At 57.3% G+C, this 16,668-nt stretch overlaps 1 protein-coding gene across 1 annotated transcript in view; it reads left to right on the forward strand.

Moving 5' to 3' along the window:
• The window catches only part of OSBPL5 (oxysterol binding protein like 5), a 46,420-nt gene extending 31,336 nt beyond the window's left edge, over positions 1-15,084 (forward strand). Inside the window, exons 16-22 of the mRNA XM_029061396.2 lie at positions 80-169; positions 686-822; positions 2,406-2,606; positions 5,796-5,907; positions 7,403-7,532; positions 9,929-10,031; positions 13,958-15,084. Coding sequence (XP_028917229.1) covers positions 80-169; positions 686-822; positions 2,406-2,606; positions 5,796-5,907; positions 7,403-7,532; positions 9,929-10,031; positions 13,958-14,093 — 909 coding nt within the window. The 3' untranslated portion in view covers positions 14,094-15,084. The remainder of the gene's footprint in view (positions 1-79; positions 170-685; positions 823-2,405; positions 2,607-5,795; positions 5,908-7,402; positions 7,533-9,928; positions 10,032-13,957) is intronic.
• Positions 15,085-16,668: the final 1,584 nt, after the last annotated feature.

The raw sequence follows: 16,668 nt of genomic DNA on the forward strand, positions 1-16,668 counted from the left end.
CGGGTGCCGTGGTCCTCCCCCCGTCCCCGAACCGTTTTCCGGTCCAGCCGGGCGGACACGAGCCCCGATTCTCCCGCAGCCCTTCTTCGGCGGCATCTCGAGCCTCAATCAAATCTCCGGGAAGATCAAGTCCGGCGACGAGGTGCTGGCCAACCTCTACGGCCACTGGGTAACTGAGCGTCCCCCCCGTCCCTCTCCCTGGCCCCCCGCCTCCCCCCTTCCCCCAGGGGCCCCGGTTCCCCTGGGCCGGACCCCCCACCCAGTCCAGGCCCGACCCCTGGGGACACCGGGGCCTCCCCTGCCCCCCGCCTCCGGGCCTGGCATTCGGGGCTCAAGAAGGGGGAGGAGACCTCTGTCCGCTTTGCCTCCGCAGCCTGAGGTCGGTGGGGGGCTGGGGGGCACACTTGACTATAGTTTGGCTGCTGGGTGGTCCCTCTCCCCCTCCGGATGAGGCTGGGCACCCCTCCCGGCCCACCCCTGCCCTCGCCGCCCCCTTCCCCCTCAGTTTTTCCCCCTCCTGAACCTTCGGGCAGCAGGAGAAATCCCCCCCCGCTCCCAAGCGTTTAGTCCAGTGCTCTGCACCCAGTAGGTACTCATTTACTCACTGATTGAGTGCGTGGTCCCCGAGCCCCCCGGGGGCAGCCCCGAACCCCCTCCTCAGTGGACCCCGGTGCCCCCACCTCAGGACGGGGAAGTGCTGATCCAGGACCAGAAGCAGGGGAGCACCGACGTTTTCTGGAACCCGACCAGAGAGGTCCGGCGGCAGAGACTGAAACGCCACACCGTGCTGTTGGAGGAGCAGGCGGAGCTGGAGTCCGAGAGGTTCGCCCGGCCTGACCCCCGACCCCCGACCCCCGACCCCGGCCCTACTCGCCCCTATCCTCATCACCCCCACTGCTCACCCTCAGGGTAGCCCAGCCTGGCCATCACCAGCCCTGGCTGAACCTACTGAACAGAGTGCCGTACTGAGCACCTACTGTTCACAGAGTGCTGTACTGAGCACCTTCTGTGCACCGAGAGCTTCATTCATTCATTCAGTCATACCGTACTGGGCACCGATTATCTTAATGTCTGTCTCCCCCTCTAGACCGTAAACTCGTCATGGGCAGGGCAGGGAATGTGTCTGTTGTATTGCTGTATTGTACTCTCCCAAGCACTTAGTACAGTGCTTAGGTCGTGGGGGGTCTAATCCCGGCTCTGCCACTTGTCTGCTGGGTCACCTTGGGCAAGTCACTTCACTTCTCTGGGCCTCAGTTGTCTCATCTGTAAATGGAGATTGAGACTGTGAGCCCCACGTGGGTCAGGGACTGTGTCCAACTCGATTTGCTTGGATCCACCCCGGCGCTTAGTAAAGAACCTGGCACATAGTATAAGCACCTAACAAATATCGTTATTATTGTTATTAATTATTATTATTATTACAGTGCTCTGCATACATTAAGTGCTCCATAAATGCGATGGACTGACAGAGCACTTACCCAGGCTCCTACTGCTCACAGAGCACTGTACCGGGACGCCCAGTATGGCATTCTTCACGCAGTAAGCCCTCAGCTCAGTGTTTCACACACAGTAGGTGCCCAGTAATAATAACGATGGGGCATTTATTAAGCACTTGCTATGCGCCCAGCACTGTTCTACGCGCTGAGTGCTCTGCACATAATAGGCACTCAACGCAGTGCTCTGAGAAGAGTAGGTGCCCGTAACAGTGCCCTGCACCCTGGAGGTGCCCAGTATAGTGCCCTGTTCATGCAGTAGGTGCCCAGTACAGTGATCTGCACAGTAGGAGTTCAGTGAGTTCCCAAAATGAAAGCGGGGGTGATGTCAGCGGGGGTCGGGCCATGACCACACTGGGGAGTGGGCGGGCGCGGGGGACCAGATCTGTGTTTATTATATAGTTCTAGTGGAATCTCCAAAGCTCTTAGTATTCATCCTTTCATTCAGTCATATTTATTGAGCGCTTATCTTGTGCAAAGCACTGTACTAAGAGCTTGGGATAATAATAATAATAATAATGATAATGGCATTGTTAAGCGCTTACTATGTGCCAGGCACTTTACTAAGCGCTGGGGTGGATACGAGCAAATCGAGTTGGACGCCGTCCCTGTCCCACGTGAGGCTCACGGTCTCAATCCCCATTTTACCGATGAGGGAACTGAGGCCCAGAGAAGTGAAGCGACCTGTCCGAGGTCACCCAGCAGACGAGTGGCTGAGCCGGGATTAGAACCCAGGGCCTTCTGACTCCCAGGCCGGGGCTCTTTCCACTGCACCGTGTTGTTTCTCGATATAATAGAAGAGAACAATAAACAGACGCGTTAGTACAGTGCCCTGCACCCAGAAAGCGCTCGGTAAATGCGACCGACGGACCGAACGAGCGACTGAGGCGGGCCCCCTTCCCCCGCCCCCAGGCTGTGGCGGCACGTGTCCGGCGCCATCCACAGGGGCGACCAGCTGACGGCCACGCAGGAGAAGCTGGTGCTGGAGGAGGGTCAGCGCGCCAGGGCCCGGGCCCGCAGGGAGGCCGCCATCGCCGGCGCCGGGGAGGACTGGAGTCCCAAGCTCTTCTGGCACGATGCCACCTCGCACCGGTGGCGCTACAGATACGAGGAGTGGGTACCGGCGGGGCCGGCGGGAGGGCGCCGAGGACCCCGCGTTACCGGGCGCCGCTCAGGGGTCCACGGGCGGCCCCCGTCACCCGCCCACGTCACCCTCTCGCTCGCCCGCGCTCTCGGTCTCTGCTGTCTCATTTTCTTGGCCACTGCTATCTCTCGCAGTCTCTGCAGTCTCTCTCCCTCTTTCAGTCTCCGCTCTGTCTCCCACTCAGCCTCTGCTGTCTCTCTCGCTCTCTTGGCCGCTGCTATCTCTTTCGATCTCTGCACTCTCTCTCGCTCTTTCAGTCTCTCCTCTCTCGCTCTCTTGGCTGCTGCTATCTCTCTCAGTCTCTGCAATCTCTTTCCCTCTTTCAGTCTCTGCTCTCTCACTGTCTTGGCCGCTGCTATCTCTCTCATTCTCTGCAATCTCTCTCCCTCTTTCAGTCTCCGCTCTCTCTCCCACTCAGCCTCTGCTGTCTCTCTCGCTCTCTTGGCCGCTGCTATCTCTTTCAGTCTCTGCACTCTCTCTCGCTCTCTTGGCCGCTGCTATCTCTCTCAGTCTCTGCAATTTCTCCCTCTTTCAGTCTCCGTTCTCTCTCCCACTCAGCCTCTGCTGTCTCTCTAGCTCTCTTGGCGCTGCTATCTCTGTCTCTGCACTCTCTCTTCTCGCTCTTTCAGTCTCTGCTCTCTCGCTCTCTTGGCCGCTGCTATCTCTCTCAGTCTCTGCAATCTCTCTCCCTCTTTCGGTCTCCTCTCTCTCTTCCTTCAGCCTCTGCTGTCTCTCTCACTCTCTTGGCGCTGCTATCTCTCTCAGTCTCTGCAATCTCTCTCTTTCAGTCTCTGCTCTCTCGCTCTCTTGGCTGCTGCTATCTCTCTGTCTCTACAGTCTCTCTCGCTCTTTCAGTCTCTGCTGTCTCTCCCACTCAACCTCTGCTGTCTCTCTCACTTTCTTGGCCTCAGCTAACTCTCTCAGTCTCTGCACTCTCAGTCTCCGCTCTTTCGCTCTCTTGGCTGCTTTCACTCAGTCTCTGCAATCTCTCTCGCTCAGTCTCTGCTGTCTCTCAGTCTTTCAGTCTCTGCACTCCCGCTCTCTTGGCTGCTGCTATCTCTCTCAGTCTCTGCGATCTCTCTCCCTCTTTCAGTCTCCGCTCTCTCTCCCGCTCAGCCTCTGCTGTCTCTCTCGCTCTCTTGGCCTCAGCTAACTCTCTCAGTCTCTGCAATCTCTCACTCTTTCAGTCTCTGCTCTCTCACTCTCTCGGCTGATATCACTCAGTCTCTGCAATCTCTCTCGCTCTCAGTCTCTGCTCTCTCTCGCTTTTTCAGTCTCTGCTTGCTTTCGCTCTCTTGACTGTTGCTATCTCTCTTAGTCTCTGCAATCTCTCGTTCTTTCAGTCTCTGCTGTCTCTCTCACTCTCTCGACTGCTCTCTCTCTCTCAATCTCTGCAGTCTCTTGTTCTTTCAGTCTCTGCTCTCTATCTCTCACTCTCTTGGCCTCAGCTAACTCTCTTAGTCTCTGCACTCTCTCTAGCTCTTTCAGTCTCTGCTGTCTCTCTCGCTCTCTTGGCTACTGCTATCTCTCTCAGTCTCTGCAATCTCTCTCCCTCTTTCAGTCTCCGCTCTCTCTCCCACTCAGTCTCTGCTATCTCTCTCACTCTCTTGGCCTCAGCTAACTCTCTCAGTCTCTGCAATCTCTCTCGCTCCTTGAGTCTCTGCTCTCTCTGTTGCTCAGCCTCTGCTATCTCTCTCACTTTCTTAGCCTGTGTTATCTCAGTCTCTGCACTCTCGCTCTTTCAAATCTCTGCTATCTCTCTTCGCTAAGCCCGTGCTGTCTCACTCTCTTGGCCTCTGCTATCTCTCTTAGTCTCTGCAATCTCTCTCCCTCTCAGCCTCTGCTCTCTCACTCTCTCGATCTCTGCTGTCTCTCACTCTCAGTCTCTGCTATCTCTCTTGCTCTCTCAGCCCCTGCTGTCTCTCTCACTCTTTCTGTCTCTGCTGTCTCTCTCAATGTCTGCTGTTTCTCTCACTGTTTCTTGGACCTACCCCAGGGCTTAGAACAGTGCTTGGCACGTGGAAATCACGTAACAAATGCCATTATTATTATTATTATTATTAGCCTCTGCTATCTCTCTCACACTCTCTGCTCTCTCACTCTCTCAGTCTCTGCTATCTCTCTCACTGTCTCTTTGTCACTGCCTTGCTCTCCCTCTTCCCATGGTATCACTGGGTCTGTCTCACTCTAATCGGCTCTCTGACTGTCTCTGTCTCACCGTCTGTCTCTGTGTCTCACTGTGTCTCATGTGACTGAATCAATCAGTGGTATTGAGCACTTACTGTGTGCAGAACACTGTGCTAAGCTCTTGGGAAAGCAGCTCTAGGGAAGCAGCGTGGCTCAGTGGAAAGAACCCAGGCTTGGGAGTCAGAGGTCGTGGCTTCCAATCCCAGCTCTGCCACTTCTCAGCTGTGTGACTTTGGGCAACTCACTTAATTTCTCTGGGCCTCAGTAACCTCATCTGTAAAATGGGGATGAAGACTGTGAGCCCCACATGGGACAACCTGATTACCTTGTATCTACCCCAGCACTGAGAACAGTGCTTGGCACATAGTAAGTGCCTAACAAATACCATAATTATTAATTATTATTTAGCAATAAAATCGCTAGACTGGTTTCCTCCTCTCAAGAAGCCTATTGAGCTTCCGTCCGTCTCACTGTCTGTCTCTCTGACTCTATCTCTGCTTCTCTGCCTGATTTTCTCTCTCACTGTCTGTCTCTGGCTGGCTGTCGCTCTCTGCCTGTCTGTCTCACTCTGTCTCTGGCTCACTGTCTGACTCTCTGTGCCTCACTTTCTCTGTCTCTTTCTGTCTGTTTCTGCCTCACTCCTTCGGACTGTCTCTGTCTCTCTTACTATCTCTGCCCCACTTTGACTATCTCTGTCTCATTCTGTTGGACTGTCTCTGTCTCACTCTGTTTGACTCGCTGTCTCTCTGTCTGACTCTGTCCCACTCTGTCTCTGTCTCACTCTGTCGGACCGTCTCTCTCCCACTCTGTCTTTATCTCACGCTGACCGTCTCTGTCCCACTGTCTCCTTTTCATTCAGTCTCTGTCCCACTCTGTCTCCATCTCACTCTGTGGGACTCCCTGTCTCTCTGACCGTCTCTGTCCCACTCTCCCTCTCACTGGGTCGGACCGTCCGACGTCTCTTCCCGCAGCCTGAGGCCGTGGGACCCTCAGCACGACCTCGCCCAGTTCGAGAAGGACGGGATTCTCCAGACGGAGAGGAGACCCACCCCGCTCAGCCGGCCACCCCACACCCCTAGCAAGGTAGCCGCGGGCGGACCGGCCCACTGGGGGTGGGCCCGGAGCCGGGGCTCCAGCAAAGTAGCCGGGGTCGGGCGGGCCGGGGTCGGGCGGGCCGGGGTCGGGCCGGGCCCGGGCCTTCCTCTCTCCCCTGTCAGGGTTGGACCTGGTTTGGAGCTGTGACCGCTCCCTCTGAGCCCCCTTAATCAATCAGTGCTATTTATTGAGTGCTTACTATGTGCCGAGCACTGTACTGAGCGTGTGGGAGAATACACTACAAGAGAATAAGCAGTTCAAGTTCTATTTAATGAGACCTTACTATGTGCCGAGCACTGTACTAAGTGTGTGGGAGAATACACTGCAACAGAATTAGCAGTTCAGCTCAATTGTATTTAACGAGACCTTACGGTGTGCAGAGCACTGTACTGAGCACTCGGGAGAGGACACTAGAACAATAAACAGATACAGTCCCTACCCACAGACGAGCTTACAGTCTAGAGGAGAGCTTACAGTCTAGAGCACTGTACCGGGTGCCCACTGTTTTGAGCACCTACTGTGTGCAGAGCGCTGCGGAGACAGGCGGGAGAGACCCAGAGCTCGGCATCCCTGCAGCCTGGCCTCGGCGGAGGGAGGGAGGCTGCAGCCGGGGGTCGGGCGGGGCCCGGGAAAGACTGCAGATGGAGAAGGGAGTGGGGGATTATCATTATTATTAATAATAATCATATTTATTGGGCACTTACTGTGTGCAGAGCACTGTACTAAGCAGTTGGGAGAATAGAATATAACAGCAGACACGTTCCCTGCTCACAATGGGCTCACAGACTAGAGGAGGAGACAGGCATGAATACAAATAAATAAATAGGTAGATAAATGAATAAATAAATAAAATACGGATCTATACCTCTGTGCTGTGGGGAAGGGAGAGAGGATGAATGAAGGAGCGGGTCAGAGCGGCGCAGAAGGGAGTGGGAGAAGAGGAGAGGAGGGCGCAATCAGGGAAGGCTTCCTGGAGGAGTCGGGCCTTTGATAAGGATATGAAGTGGGGAGGTGCCCACCCTATTTATTTTGTTAATGAGGTGTACATCTCCTTGATTCTATTTATCGGGATGATCTTGTCTTGTTTTTGTTTCGTTCTGCTTTGCTCCGCCGTCCGTCTCCCCCGTTTAGACCGTGAGCGCGTCACTGGGCAGGGATGGTCTCTGTCTGTTGCCCAATGGTACATTCCAAGCGCTTAGTCCAGTGCTCTGCACATCGTAAGCGCTCCATCGACACGATTGAATGAATGAAAGAAATACGATTGAATGAATGGGGTTAGAGTGTAAGCTTGTTGTGGGCCGGGAATGTCACCGTTTATGGTCATCTCTGTACTTTCCCAAGCGCTCAGTACGGCGCTCTGCGCACAGTAAGCGCTCAATGGGTACGATTGAATGAACGGGGGGCGCGGTGGGGAGAGGGGCGGTGCCCTGGGGGCCGGGGCCGGGGGCGGTTTGGCACCGTTCTCCGTCCCGTTTCCCGCCAGGGTTCGGCCCAGAGCCCCCGGGCCCGCAAGGCCAGCGACCAGCCGTCGACGGCGAGCCAGACCACCGACAGCAGCGGCTCCACCCCCGAGTCCGCGCCGGACCTCTCCGACGACAGCGGGGCCAGTCAAGGCCAGTGCCCACCCTCCCGACCCCCCGGCCAGCCCTCACCCACGACCCCCACCCCCAGTTGGCTTCCCCTCCGGGGGCGGGGGGCCCAGCCCAAATCAAGCGACCGATACTCAGTTAATAATGTTGGTATTTGTTAAGCGCTTACTATGTGCCGAGCACTGTTCTAAGCGCTGGGGGAGATACAGGATCATCAGGTTGTCCCTCGTGAGGCTCACAGTCTTCATCACCATTTTACAGATGAGGAAACTGAGGCACAGAGAAGTGAAATGACTTGCCCACGGTCACAGAGCCGACAAGTGGCCGATCTGGGATTCGAACCCGTGACCTCTGACTCCCAAGCCCGGGCTCTTTCCAATGAGCCACGCTGCTTCTCAAGTTCTCTTCGTTAAACGATTACCATTGGCAGAGCACTGTACTAAGTACTGGGGAGACTAAATAAGGATAATAATAATGGTACTTCTTAATAATGATAATGATGGTATTTGTTAAGTGCTTACTATGTGCTGAGCACTGTTCTAAGCGCTGGGGGAGATACAGGGTAATCAGATTGTCCCACGTGGGGCTCACACTTTTTAATCCCCATTTTTACAGATGAGGTCCCTGAGGCCCAGAGAAGTGACTTGCCCGAGGTCACACAGCTGATGAGTGGCGGAGCCGGGATTAGAACCCACCACCTCTGACTCCCAAGCCCGGCCTCTTTCCACTGAACCACGCTGCCTCTCTTCAGCGCTTACTGTGTTCTAAGCACTGGGATAGGTACAAGTTGCGAGAAGCAGCGGGGCTTAGCGGAAAGAGCCCGGGCTTGGGAGTCAGAGGAGGTGGGTTCTAATCCAGGCTCCGCCACCGATCAGCTGTGTGACCTTGAGCAGGTCACTTCACTTCTGGGGGCTTCAGTGCCCTCATCTGTAAAACAGGGATGAAGACTGTCAGCCCCACGTGGGACAGCCTGATTACCGTGTATCTACCCCAGGGCTTAGACCAGTGCTTGGCACATATTAAGCGCTTAACAAATACCATAATTATTATTAAGTTAATCAGGTTGGACACAGTCCCTGTCCCACCTGGGGCTCACACTCTTGTCCCCATTTTACAGATGAGGGAACTGAGGCACAGAGAAGTGACGTGACTTGCAGCTGGGAGACACATTCTCCGCCCACAAGGAGCTGACGGTCTCGAAGGGGGGACAGACGTTAGACTAAATTACAGATAACAATCGGTGGTATTTATTGAGCACTTACTCTGTGCAGAACACTGTACTAAGCGCTTGGGAGAGTGCAGTATGATAGAGTCGGTAGACACGTTCCCTGCCCACGACAAGCTGACAGTCTAAAGGGGGAGACAGACATTAGAATTAATTGCAGATATCCATCAGTGGTATTTATTGAGGGCTTACTCTGTGCAGAGCACTGTACTAAGCGCTGGGGAGAGTACACTATAATAGAGTTGGCAGACACGTTCCCCGCCCACAACCAGCTGACAATTTAAAGCAGCAATTTGAGAAGCAGCGTGGCTCAGTGGCAAGAGCCCGGGCTTGGGAGTCAGAGGTCACGGGTTCGAATCCCGGATCTGCCACCTGTCAGCTGTGTGTCCGTGGGCAAGGTGACTTCACTTCTCTGGGCCTCAGTTCCCTCATCTGTAAAATGGGGTTGAAGACTGGGAGCCTCACGTGGGGCAACCTGATGACCCTGTATCTCCCCCAGCGCTTAGAACAGTGCCCGGCACATAGTAGGCGCTTAATAAAAACCAACATTATTATTATTAAAGGGGGAAGACGGATGTTAGAGTAGATTACAGAGGTCAATCAGTGGTGTTTATTGGGTGCTTACTATGTGCAGAGCACTGTACTAGGCACTTGGGAGAGTACACTATAGCAGAGCTGACAGTCTAGAGGGGGAGACAAACGTAATAGAAATGATTAAATTACGGATAAGGTCATAGGAGCCGTGGGGCCGAGGGAGGGGTGAATAAGGGCTGTAAATCCAAGCTCGGGGGAGAAGCGGCAGGGAGTGGGAGAAGAGGAAATGAGGGATTCGACGGGGAAGACCTCTCGGAGGAGATGGGCTTGCCCGTGTCGGTTTCTTCGGGGTCCCGGTAGACCGAGGACTGGGAAACCGCAGGCTGCGGGCAGTAACGAAATCGGGCGGGTTCTAATCCCCGCCCCGCCACTTGTCTGCTGTGTGACCCTGGGCAAGCCACTTAACGTCTCTGTGCCTCAGTGCCCTCATCTGGAAAATGGGGATTAGGACCGTGAGCCTGATCATTATTATTAGTTGAAATGGATGCCCCCAGGTGGGGGCCTGAGACCCCCCAATCTAGGGCTCCTCAGCCCCCTACTCCCGGTGGCCTCCGACCCGGCCCGGCGTCCCCTGACCCTGCCGTCTCCGGTCGGCCCGCAGGCAGCGACTGGGCCTGTGCCCGGTGCGGGCAGGAGGCGGGGCACCTGCGGGAGATCCAGGAGGCCGTCCTCACTCTTCAGAAAACCCAGCAGGACATCCACAGGTACCCCTCGCCCGCCTCCCGCGCCCGCCCCTTCACCCCCTCGGAACCCGGACCCTCAGGTCACACCGTGCTGGTGGGGGCACTTGTGGTCAGGGCTCCTCTGGAGTAAGGGGCCCCGACCCTCCGCCCAAGCCTGGCACGGGTCTCCGCCCTCAGCCTGGCACGGGTGCCCACCCTCCGCCCCCGGATCGGCCTGGGTCACCGCCTCTTTCCCCATCCCGGTAGAGGTCGCTGCGCGTGGCTTAGTGGAAAGAGCCCGGGCTTGGGAGTCAGAGGCCGTGAGTTCTAATCCCGGCTCCGCCGCTTGTCAGCTGGGTGACCTTGGGCAAGTCACTTCACTTCTCTGGGCCTCAGTGACCTCCTCTATAAAATGGGGATGAAGACTGTGAGCCCCATGTGGGACAGCCTGCTTACCTTCTATCTACCCCGGTGCTTGGCACATAGTAAGCGCTTAACAAATACCATAATTATTATTATTACCCCAAGACTGGTATGGGTCGCTGCCCTCTTCGCCGGGCCTGGCATGGGTCCCTGACCCCTGCCCCGAAACCGACACAGGTCGCCACCCCCAGATCGACACGGTCACTGACCCCTGCCTCAGTCTGGCACGGGTTTCTGCCTTCAGACTGGCCCGGGGCCCTGCCCTTAGCCCCCGGCCTGGCACGGGTACGTGCCTTCTGCCTCCAGATTGGCGTGTGCCGTTGTCCTCTTTCCCCCTCCTGTTGGGGGCCGCTGCTTTCTGCCCCAACGTTGCTACCCACTTCCCTCAGCTTGGCATGGGTCTCTGGGCTCTGCCTCTGACCTGGCACGGCTCTGTGCCCTCTGCCGCCTCTGGGCGGCCCGGGCCTGGCCTCTCTGTGGTGAGAGAAAGCAGGGGACGGTGGCCGTGGGGCTGTGGTCTTGCCGGAATCGTTAAAAACCGGGAACGGAGTGTTCATTCAATCGGATTTATCGAGCGCTTACTATGTGCAGAGCACTGGACTGAGCGCTTGGAATGGACGATCCGGCAACAGAGAGAGACGATCCGTGTCCCTTGACGGGCTCACAGTCTAATGCGCTCTGTGGTTCACCCTCACTCACCTCTCTCTCCATACCCACTAGGGAGATGAGGACCCGAGATGAAATGGCCCCCCCTCTTGCAGGGCCTCCCCCTAGATTGTAAGCTCGTGGTTATAGTGTACACTCTCAAGCGCTTAGTACGGTGCTCTGCACAAAGTAAGCGCTCGATCCATGCCATCGATTGATGGATAGGGCATGCCGTATCCTTCTCCTTCCCCCTTCTCCCCCCTCAATCAACTGTACTTACTGAGAAGCAGCGTGGCTCACTGGAAATAATAATAATAATGTGGGTATTTGTTAAGCGCTTACTATGTGCAGAGCACCGTTCTAAGCGCTGGGGGAGATACAGGGTAATCAAGTTGTCCCACGTGAGGCTCACGGTTAATTCCCATTTTACAGATGAGGTAACTGAGGCATAGAGAAGTTGAGTGACTTGCCCACAGTCACACAGCTGACGAGTGGCGGAGCTAGGATTCGAACCCATGACCTCGGACTCCCAAGCCCGGGCTCTTTCCACTGAGCCACGCTGCTTCTCTAAAGAGCCCGGGCTTGGGAGTCAGAGGTCGTGGGTTCTAATCCTGCCTCAGCTACTTGTCATTTGTGTGACTTGGGGCCAGTCACTTCACCTCTCTGGGCTTCAGTTCCCTCATCTTTGGGGATAAAAACTGTGAGCCCCACGTGGGACAACCTGATTCCTTTGTATCTTCCCCAGTGCTTAGAACAGCGCTTGGCACATAGTAAGCGCCTGACAAATACCATCGTTATTACTTATTGAGCTTTTAGTGTATACGGAGCTCTGTACTAAGCATTTGAGAGAGTACAATATAAAAGTTAGTAAACTCGTTCCCTGCCCACGAGCTCACAGTCTGGAGGGAGAGACAAGCGTTAAAGTAAATGAATCATAATAATAATAATCATAATGGTATTTGTTTAGCGCTTACTATGTGCCAGGCACTGTACTAAGAGCCGAGGTGGATACAAGTAAATGGGACAGGACACGGTCCCTGTCCCGTGTGGGGCTCACGGTCTCAATCCCCATTTTACAGATGAGGGAACTGCCCCCAGAGAATAATAATCCATTCGATCGTAATTATCGAGCGCTTACTGTGTGCCGAGGACCGTACTAAGCGCTTGGAATGTACAGTTCGGCAACAGGTAGAGACCATCCCTTCCCGACGACGGGCTCACATCTAAAAGGGGGAGACAGCAAAACAAACCGAGTTGGCCAAACAAAAATGATGGTATTTACTACACACTTACTATGTGCCAAGCACTGTTGTGAACACTGGGGCAGTGACTGTCCCAGGAGATTGGGTTCCCGGCTCCAAGGGCAAAGCCTGCCCGCTGGGCACGGTGCCCGCTTACCCGGCTGGGGTCCCTCAGCCTGGATGTACTAAAGTGCCCCAGCTAGATGCCTCCCCACCTGGACTTCTCCCACCGTCCCGTTCTGTGTCCTAAACAGCCGCCGGTGGGACGCCTCCTCTCTGGGGGTCGTGGACACCGCCCTCGGGCCGGGGCAGGTGGCCGGGCCTCCCCTTCTCCAGGGGTCCTGGTCGCTGCCCTCGGTGGGGTGGTCTTGATCACTGTCCTGAGGCTGTAGTAGATGGCTGGGTCTCCTCCTCTCCCCCACCCTTCTTGTGGCGGGTATTTGTTAAGCGCTTACTATATAGAGAAGCAGCGTGGCTTAGTGAAAAGAGCTCGGGTTTGGGAGTCAGAGGTCGTGGGTTCTAACGCCGGCTCCGCCGCTTGTCTGCTGTGTGACCTTGGGCAAGTCACTTAACTCCTCTGGGCCTCGGTGACCTCGTCCGGAAAAATGGGAATTAAAAAATGTGAGCCCCACGTGGGACAATCTGATGACCCTGTATCTCCCCCAGCGCTTAGAACAGTGCTCAGCACATAGTAAGCGCTTAACGAATACCATAATTATTATTATATGAAAAGCACTGGTCTAAGCACTGGAGTAGGTAGAAGGTCCATCAGGTTGGTCCCTGTCCCACATGGGGCTCTTGCCAGCTGTGTGACTGGGCAAGTCACTTCACTTCTCGGTGCCTCAGTTACCTCATCTGTAAAATGGGGATGAAGACTGTGAGCCCCACGTGGGACAACCTGATTCCCCCGTGTCTACCCCAGCGCTTAGAACAGTGCTCGGCACATAGTAAGCGCTTAACAAATACCGACGTTATTATTAATCCTCATTTTACAGATGAGGCAAGTGAGGCACGGTGAAGTGACTTGCCCAGGGTCACACAACGGACAGGTGGTAGAGCCGGGACTGTGAGCCACATCCTCTGACTCCCATGCCTGTGCTCTTGCCACTAGGCCCTGCTGCTTCTCCCTCTCCTGGGGTCCCGGTCACTGCCCCGAGGCTGGTGCAGGCGGCCAGACCTCCCCCTCTCCGGGGGTCCTGGTCACTGCCCCTGGGTTGGGGCAGGTGGCTGGGATTTCCCCTCCCTCTCCGGGGTGGTCTTGGTCACTGCCCCGAGGCTGGGATAGGTAGCTGGGCCTCCTCCATTCTGGGGGTCTTGGTCACTGCTTTGGGGCTGGGACAGGTGGCCGGGCCTCCCCCTCTCCGAGGGCCCCGGTCACTGCCCTCAGACTGACGTAGGCGGCCGGGCCTCCCCCTCCGGCTGGGGCAGGTGGCCACTCTTCCCCCCCCTCCCCCCCCTCCGGTCACTGCCCTCGGGCGGGTGCCAGGGCCCCCCGCCGAGACCAGCCCCCCGTTCTGTGCCGACCCTCCCTGCCTGTCGGTCCCCTCCGTCACCACGCCGTCTGGGACCTTGGGGGGCTAGGGTTCTGTGACCTTGGGGGGCTAGGGTGGGGGGCACGGGCGGGGAAGCCTGCGTGGACACCGTTTTCTGTCCCCGCAGCCACCTGGCCGCCCTGAACAAGAAAGCTCTCCGCCCTCACGCCGCCCCCGCCGGCTTCCTCCACAGCCCTCGCCTGTGGTTTCTCACCTGCGTCTTCCTCACCTGTCAGCTCGTCCTGAACTACACCTTCAAGTAGTCGCCCCGGCCGCCCGCGTGTAGGGCGACAGCGGTGGGTCCTCCCTGCCCCCCACCGCCCGGCCGGACTCCGCACCCTCCGCCCCCGGCCCCGGGGTCGGCCCCGGCACCGAGCACTTTAACCCGCACGGCCGCGGCGGAGCCGGCCGCACGGCGGGCGTGCCCCGCCTCCGAATGTGCCGTCGCCTCTGCCCACCTTAACAGACCTCGCGCCTTGTGGGCCTGAAAATCGAAGCCCAATGTAGCTCTCCTCCCGCGGCCGGGGCTCCGTGCCCCGGCCTCCCTCCCGGCATCGCTGGGGGCTGCCGGGCCCCGTTCATCCCCCGGGCCCGCCGGGATGGGGCCGTCCCGGGATGAATCGGTTGGGTCACGGTGGCACCTCCGAACTCCGTGGACCGTAGCCTCCGCACCTCTGCGGTAACCACCTCCCGGCGCCTCTGCCCCCGGCGGATCGTAACCCTGGCACCTCTTGGCCCGCGGTCCGTAGCCCCGGCACCTCTTGCTCCGGGTGCGTTGCCCCCGGGGGCGGCCGGGGTTACGAGTTGGACCCTCGCGATTGGCCCCGAGTCGGGTCGGGGGACGGGGACGCCCCCCAGCCGGTGACCTGTCGAGACGGGACCCCGCAGCGGATCCAAAGAAACGCCGGCCCTTGGGCCCCGGAGCCCTGACCCTTCGGGGCTGGGCACCGTTCAGGTGGCCCGGGGTCATCTCCGGGCACTGTTCAAGTGGCCCAGGGCCACCTCTCCGGGGACCCAAATAGCTCCGAGCCCCATCCGGTCCCTTTGGGGGGAATCATCCACCCAGTTGATTTTGGGATGGAAGGCCGCCGGGTCGACCAGTCTGGACCCGGCCCGAGCCCCCGCGTGTTTGTGTCCACGTGTAAGTGTGTGTATGTCCACGTGTGTCTGTGTGCCGGTACGTCTGTGTGTCCACACGTGTGCCATTCCGGACCAGAACCCACTGAAGAGAGCAAGATTGGTTTGTAATCATAATAACATCTGCGGCATTTGTGAAGCGCTTACTATGCACCAGGCATTGTACTGACTGCCGGAGGGGGGACCCCCCAAGCTAATGGACACGGACCCTGTCCCACACTGGGCTCACGGTCTTAATCCCTCTTTTCCGGATGAGGTGACCGAGGCCGAGAAAAATCAAGCGACTTGCTTCAGGTCACCCGGCGGAAGTTGAAGAGATTAGAACCCGTGACCTTCCGACCGCCAGTCCCCCGCCCCATCCACTCGGCCGTGCTGCTTCTCGTCGCTTCCCTGAGGCGCTTAAGCTCAGCTTGAAAATCCCCCTCTTGGATTTGCTCTGGGGGCCCGGGCGTAATAATGGTAATAATATTTGTTAAGCGCTTACTATGTGCCCAGCACTTGGGGCGGGCGGCGTTGGCAAGGATTCCCCCGACGCGGGAACCGTGAGCCCGGAGACGCGGTCCTCGGGACCCCGCGGGCCCCGTCGAGCCGGCCGTCGATGCCGTGGGCGACGGGCTGTGGGCCCGCCCGGCCGTGGCCACCCGCGGGGCCCGGCCGGGGCTCTTAAGCGTTGAGTCTTCCCGTGTCTCACCTTGGGCGGAGCGGTCCCCCATCTTGTAGGGAGACCGTGGGCACCTCACCCTTGGTGGGGAGTAAGGGCCGGGGGCGTTGGCCAACGTGATGGGCGGGCGGACGGGACACGGTGGACGGATGGCTGGGGGACGGACCGTCGGGCGGAGGGGCGCGATGGATCGGACCAGCGGATGGACGGGAGGACGCGGCGGATGGACGGATGGTCAGACGTGACGAGCGGATGCGTGGACGGTCGGACACGCCGGAAGGACGAGTGGACGGACGGACAGGGTGGATAAGACCGACGGATGGCTGGACGGAAGGACACGGGGAGGGCTGGATATACACGATGAAGGGATGTGTGGATGGTTGGACACGACGGATGGACGGTTGAGTGGACGGGCGGGATGGATGGCTGGATGTGTGTGTCAGTGACATGGTAGCTTTTCCATTGACTGTAACATTCTCTAGGGCAGGAACTGTCCTTCACGTCAATTATACTCTCCCAAGTGCTTAGTGTAATGCTCTGCACTCCAGTCAGCACCACTGAGTGGTAAATGAAGGATGGACGGAAAGTGCACGGAAGGGCGGATGGCGGCGTGGCTCAGTGGAAAGAACCCGGGCTTGGGAGTCAGAGGTCGTGGGTTCTAATCCCGGCCCCGCCACTTGTCGGCGGTGTGACTTTGGGCAAGTCGCTTCACTTCCCTGGGCCTCAGTGACCTCATCTGGAAAATGGGGATTAGGACGGTGAGCCCCACGTGGGACAACCTCTTTGCCCTGTAATAGTAATAATAACGTTGGTATTTGTCAGGCGCTCACTATGGGCCGAGCACCGTTCTAAGCGCTGGGGGAGATGCGAGGTCATCAGGTTGTCCCATGTGGGGCTCCCAGTCTTCATCCCCATTTTACAGATGGGGTCGCTGAGGCACAGAGCAGTGAAGTGACTTGCCCAAGGTCACACAACTGAGTGGAGAGCCAGGATTAGAACCTTACCCCAGCGCTTAGAACAGTCCCTGGCAAATATTAAGC

This window comes from Ornithorhynchus anatinus, chromosome 3 (genome assembly GCF_004115215.2).
Source record: "Ornithorhynchus anatinus isolate Pmale09 chromosome 3, mOrnAna1.pri.v4, whole genome shotgun sequence".
Lineage (NCBI taxonomy): Eukaryota > Metazoa > Chordata > Mammalia > Monotremata > Ornithorhynchidae > Ornithorhynchus > Ornithorhynchus anatinus.